The 5,946-nt window shown below is 39.2% G+C and overlaps 1 protein-coding gene across 1 annotated transcript in view; it reads left to right on the forward strand.

The window, feature by feature from the left end:
• Positions 1-174: 174 nt before the first annotated feature.
• The window catches only part of LOC103895601 (UPF0061 protein Pfl01_0444), a 27,340-nt gene continuing 21,568 nt past the window's right edge, over positions 175-5,946 (forward strand). The window contains exons 1-6 of the mRNA XM_009275245.1: positions 175-379; positions 1,598-1,716; positions 1,962-2,090; positions 2,842-2,906; positions 3,010-3,066; positions 3,166-3,264. Of these exons, the coding sequence (XP_009273520.1) occupies positions 175-379; positions 1,598-1,716; positions 1,962-2,090; positions 2,842-2,906; positions 3,010-3,066; positions 3,166-3,264 (674 nt within the window). The remainder of the gene's footprint in view (positions 380-1,597; positions 1,717-1,961; positions 2,091-2,841; positions 2,907-3,009; positions 3,067-3,165; positions 3,265-5,946) is intronic.

Here is a 5,946-nt window from a genome sequence, read left to right on the forward strand (position 1 = left end):
TCAGTGCAGGGAGAGCGGCTTCAGCGACAGCCGCGCTGTCCTTCCAGCTCGGAGGAGGCACCAGCTCTCCCCTGAAATCTCTGTGAAGAGATACGAGAGGAAGGCTTTTTTTGAGGGGAGGGAGACTTCGAGCCGGTTTCTCACGTGATTTGGTGAAGGCGAGGGTCGGGGGACATGTGGTGGCCCCCCTGGCTGGCCGCCTGGCTGGCGTGGGCCTGTGGGGCCGGGGCGGCGCGCCCGGCCCCGCTGTGCGCCTCCCGCGGGCTCTGCCGGGCTCCTCTCGGCCTGAACGCCTCGCACCCTGAGCCGGGTCACTGCCCGCGGCAGCGGGGGGCGGCTGACCTCTGCGCATGGCCCCTCTCCTCCGAAAGCCTCCTAGGTACGCCCTGCTCCGCCCTGGTGCTTTTGCTTGGTGGGTTGTGGCAGCTACTAATGCTGCTACTAAGTGAAGATCTTGCATACGCAGTCGAATACTTACTACTTTCAAAATTAAAGCTAGGTTGGCCATGAGGAGCTTTTTTTTTCTTTTTTTTAATTGGCAATTTATTGTAATGGAGGGACACTGAAGTCCCAATTACGCATTAATGCAAAATTGATAACCTGACACCTGATTTGAAGTACACAAAGCTGTATAGCTCTCAGGCATACAGTATTGCTTGTAATAATAAAGATAATTTATATGATAACATTACAGAAATAATTTCTTCGAGCGATACAATTACTTGTGAACATTAATAAATAATAATCAGTGATAAGTCTTGTGGCAGCTGGCTATAACAGGATTTGTCATTAGAGGTATTGAGAAGCATGGCTAACAGCAAGTCTTCAGAGATGCTAACTAACAATTTTTACGAAGCGGTGACTATGAGGTACTGGGATTTTATAATTAACATGGAATCATAAGATTGTTGCAAGCAAAAATCTATAAAGATGTTACACAGTATTAGGCCAGTGTTTTGAAACAATATTTGTCCTCTGTTACCATGGATCAGGGCGTGGAGTAAGTCTGAAGGAAGAGTGAAGCACGTCTTTTGAGTACATATGTTATGCTACAGCAAGAACTGCGTCTTCTGACACTTTTGTTCGCTGTTTACGTTACTCAGAGAAGACTTCAAGCTGGCTTCCTAGGTTACTTGGTCATCTTCACTGCATATAGACTGTATACCACAGTTACTGGTGCACAGTGACTTAATCTGTTGTGCTACATCATTCAGCTGTGGGGGCAGCTGAACTTTTCTGTCTTATGCAAAGATCTTTTAGGGTTGCATATAATTGAGTGCAATATAAAACTTCCCTGAGACTGTTCGAATCACAGTTAATTGAATCTACGCATAAATATGTTTTAGATCATAAAACTAGCATGCCCTACCAGTTTCTTTAACTGCAGAATTCAATCCTTCTTTTCAAAAATCCCAAACAGAATAAAAGCCTGAATTTGTTTGGGCTTGCTTTTCGTGCAGCCTTAATATACATTATGGTAAAGAGTTGGGTTTTAATTGTTTCTGAAGTATTTTGATTGGATTTAACAGAAAAGGTATTAAGAATAATATGATTAATTGTTTTTTAAAAACATTTCTTGTCTGTTTCATGATTACAGATCCTTTTCCAATTGATGTGATCCAGGAAAATTATGTCCGTAATGTGAAAAACTGCATTTTTTCAGTTGTCTATCCTATACCTTTTAAATCTAGAGTTCATCTTGTAGCTGTTTCAAAGGTTGGCTATTATTACTTTGTTCCTCTCTAATTAGTAGCGATTGTTAATACATGTACTAAAATATATTTTAATATTCATATGCTATTTATGGTGAAAGCATCTTACCAATACATACTTTAAACAAATAGAACATTTAAAACATTGTGAGATGTCTTTTAATAACAAAATCTGTAGAGAGAACACATTCATTACCACTGAAAATTTGATCATATTCAGGTACCATCTGTATTTTTTTTTTTCTCCAGGAAGTTCTTGAAAATATTTTGGATCTCGATATATCTGTCAAAGGAACATCTGATTTTCTTCAGTTTGTCAGTGGTGGGAAAGTGATACTCGGGTCTGTTCCATTGGCCCATAGGTATGGGGGTCATCAGGTAACTATGGCACTCGTTCTTCCAGGTGGAATTGTTTAGGTCTTTTCATGTGAATTATACCTTGATAATACCTGTAAGTATATGAGTATATGCCTGTAAGTATATGAAAACTTATGAACATTTTGATTGCAGATTTGTTCTTCGTAAGGGGCTACAGATGGAAGAGAACTATAATATTCTTTCATGGTACCATGTCTGCTTTCTCTGCTTCTATTTATGCCAGAAGCAAATTATCTTTTTAACTTGGGTTAGCTGCGGAGTCTGCTTAGCACCCCTGCAGCCTGACAAGCTCTGATTTATGATAGGTATTATCAGGTCAGAGGAGTGAAGGACAGACCCTCACTGCAATACCGTGGTTACTAAGAGTTAAGTTTCATTGAAATGGGTATGATTGTTCATGGAAAAGAATGGTAGAATTTGATGTAATTTCCAATTTAAAAAAAAAAATTACAAGCTGTGTCATTTTAAAGGCTCATTATACAAAAGAGACAGGGCTGTAGCTGTACATCATAGCTGGAAGGTAGAGAAAAAAAATGGGGATTACTGGCATTATTCTTTTTCTGTGGTTTTCTGATTCATTATTGGTGTGAGTGTGGAAATGCAGCTTTAGGGATCAATATCTTAATGACTACCTGAGCAAATGTGTCATTATATTGTGTAGATCACAGAGAACCCACATGTAATTTGTACTGTTTCAAGTATAACTGCTATAAATGATAGAAGACAATAACTTGATTTTCATTTTTGTCAGTTTGGTAGCTGGGCAGGTCAGCTGGGTGATGGAAGAGCCCACTTGATCGGAGTATATACAAACAGGTGTGACATTTTTTTAAGTGACTGATTCAGCTCTGTATTCTGTTTAGCTGACTCATGTATAGCCCGAGGTGTACTGTTAGAAATGCTAATGGTATTTTTGCAGGCATGGTGAGAGGTGGGAACTACAGTTAAAAGGGTCAGGAAAGACCCCATACTCCAGGTAAGTTGCAGTTAATCTGTGTACACCAAAACTGGATGTTTTCTTTTTGAAATTCACTGTGATTTTATGACCTATTTCTTATTTCTCTGTTCTCCATAGGAATGGCGATGGAAGAGCTGTGCTTCGCTCTTCTGTGCGAGAATTTTTGTGTAGTGAGGCCATGCACTATCTTGGAATTCCTACAAGCAGAGCTGCTAGGTATTTTTCTTTTCTTTCTCACAGCATCCTAATTTACAGGTAATTTTGTGACTGAGTTTCACTGAACATCAATAAAGCAGGACAGTTAGTTTCCAAGAGGATAGATCTAAATGTTCTGCAGAAAAGGCCTGTACTCAGCTGCCACATGGCTAGGTGTCTGTATTTGCATTCTTTTCATATGTGTCGTCAGAACAAAATATATCCCTCCAGTTTCACAGATTTTTGGATAAAACTTTCCAGTAATAATGAGCTCCAGCAATTAATCCATTCACTTTTGTCTTTGGTATGCTTTAAAGTACTACTTTCTTTAAATATGATGTTGTGTACTGTCCGTGTCTTGCGGTGAACAGCTATTGTTTGCTTGTAAGACTGTCTTAACTGAATTACCTTAATTTGAAATCTGGTTCATTTTGAAAAGAAAGTAAAAAGTGGAAGTTAAATTGAGTGATTATATCTGACACTACCTCCCCTCCTCAGCATTTATGATACTGCAATCAAGAGTTTCTTCTCTTTAAAGAAAATAAAATTGTTCTCTCCCTTGTTGCTCACCAAAAGACTTGCAAAAACAGCAGGACTAGATTCCTAACCTGTAAATAATAATAATACCTTTAGTATATGTGGATAATCAATAAGTCTATTAATACATTTTACATGGTTAATAAATGAGTCTTTTATTACACTAAAGTTAAGCATTTGGATGAATTTTTCTAGAATCAGGCCAAGTAGGAAAATGTTGAAAGTGGCTATTTCCGTATTGTCATAGTCACCTAGTTGCAATTTTTAAGATTGGTAGGAAAAATTGTCAGTCATAGAATAGACGTTAATATTGCAGGTAGCACTGAATGTAGGTAATTGCTCTCAATTCCTTATTTGTGCAAACACCCTTTGAGCAAAGAGGAAGATTTCATAAAAAAATTAAAACTAATTCCTTTTGAACCAAAGAAGACTAATACATTCACTCATTTGGATGATTTTCTCAGAATTAAGTAAACTGAATTTTTCAGATGATTGTGTTTAAAATGTCAAGTTCAGTTTGTGTTCCAAGTAGTCTCATGTCTGTACTCCAGCATTTCAGGCTTTAAAGAAAGTAAATGTTCTGCAGAAAAGGCCTGTACTCAGCTGCCACATGGCTAGGTGTCTGTATTTGCAAAGTGTCTGCAAATCTCTAGCATTAATTCTAACACATTTGCTTTATTGAAGTGCAGTGTTTGTAAATGACATTTTTGATGGTTTATTCACTGGCTTCACCTTGAGACCCTCTGCTGTTGGCTGTTAATGCAAAACTTTAAATCTGTCTGAATATCAGCAGGAAAGCATCTGGCAAGGTTATAGCCTTTCTTTGCTGTCGTCTCAACAAATTGTTCAGTGCAAAACCAATATGAAATTACTCCTTAACTGTGCACAAATTCTATTGAGTACACAGTGTGCTTTAGATCTCTGCTGGCAAATTGGTTAAATGCCTGGCTCTCTTAACTGCTGTACAAGCTCTCCAGACTGTTTGCAAGACTTCATTTGGAAAAATCCCAGCTGATACCCATATTCTTCCCAATCGGGAGCTGTTGTACTGAGGCTGGTGGGATGCACTTACAGAGGTCTTGTCAAGTCTTGGCAGAAGCGTGGGGAAAAGCCTTAACGGCTTATCCCAGAACACCCAGCAGGTTGGTTTGCTCTATTAATTTTAAGTACTGTGTTCCCAATGGGGTGCTACAGTTTATGACTGTACTGCCAGATAAAGAACACTTCTTCATATGGTACCATTTTAGTCACATACTGTGACTACCACTGAACAGTGTTACGCATTAGGTCAGAAAAGTGAGCCAATATGCATAGTTTTCAGAGCGGCCCTTACTTGCATAGGGCTTGATGTTCATGCAAAACAGCAAGCAGAGCACTTGGGAGTGTAAAGTCCAGCCCTTAAGCTAGAGCCAGGGGTAGGGAGGGATATGATCTGTCCGTCCTTCTGTGAGTGCTCTGTTTTCTGTGGTTGAGTGTACGTCTGGTCTCCTGCTGCCTTCTCTCAAGTGATGGTACTTACCAACTATAGGGGCCATTTGAAAACTATTTTTATAGTGGGAATGTAGGTATCTTTATGTGGCTGCTCAGCTATCTGGCCAGCTCTTAAGTGTGGCACATCCATTAACTTGTATTAGTAACTAACCAAACGTTGACACCCCCATGGATTTTTTGTCAGTAATAAGAGAAGTGCTGGTATTCTGCAGGAATTTTGCAGAGAGCCTGCTAAGAGTTACATAGCCAAAAAGAAACAACCCTTCTGGCAGAGGTCTGTTCAAAACAGTAAAATTTAGTAGCATTATTATTATGACTCCTGTCCCCTAGTGCTCTGATGCACACAATATTTTCTTAGTGTCTGGGGTTCATTCCCTGTTTTTGAAAGTTTTTGTTTTTCTTGAAGGATTAAGATTTTCTTCTTCCATCTCATTTATGTCAGCACTTGTTGTAGTTAATCCTACAGACATACCAATCATATATGATTGTTTCCGAAAGAGTCTTTTTTTGAAAAAATTCCCTAATGTTGCTTGTATCAGTACAGCTCCAGTAACGGGAGCAGACTGATTTCTAGATACTTTTTCCCTCCTTCTGGAACAATTCACTGCCTGTTCTTTGCAGTTAACAGAGAACATTCAGTTTGGATAGCTACTAGATACCTTCAAAAATACCGAA

The sequence above is a fragment of the Aptenodytes forsteri genome, unplaced genomic scaffold (genome assembly GCF_000699145.1).
Source record: "Aptenodytes forsteri isolate BGI_AS27 unplaced genomic scaffold, ASM69914v1 Scaffold336, whole genome shotgun sequence".
Taxonomy (NCBI): Eukaryota; Metazoa; Chordata; class Aves; order Sphenisciformes; family Spheniscidae; genus Aptenodytes; species Aptenodytes forsteri.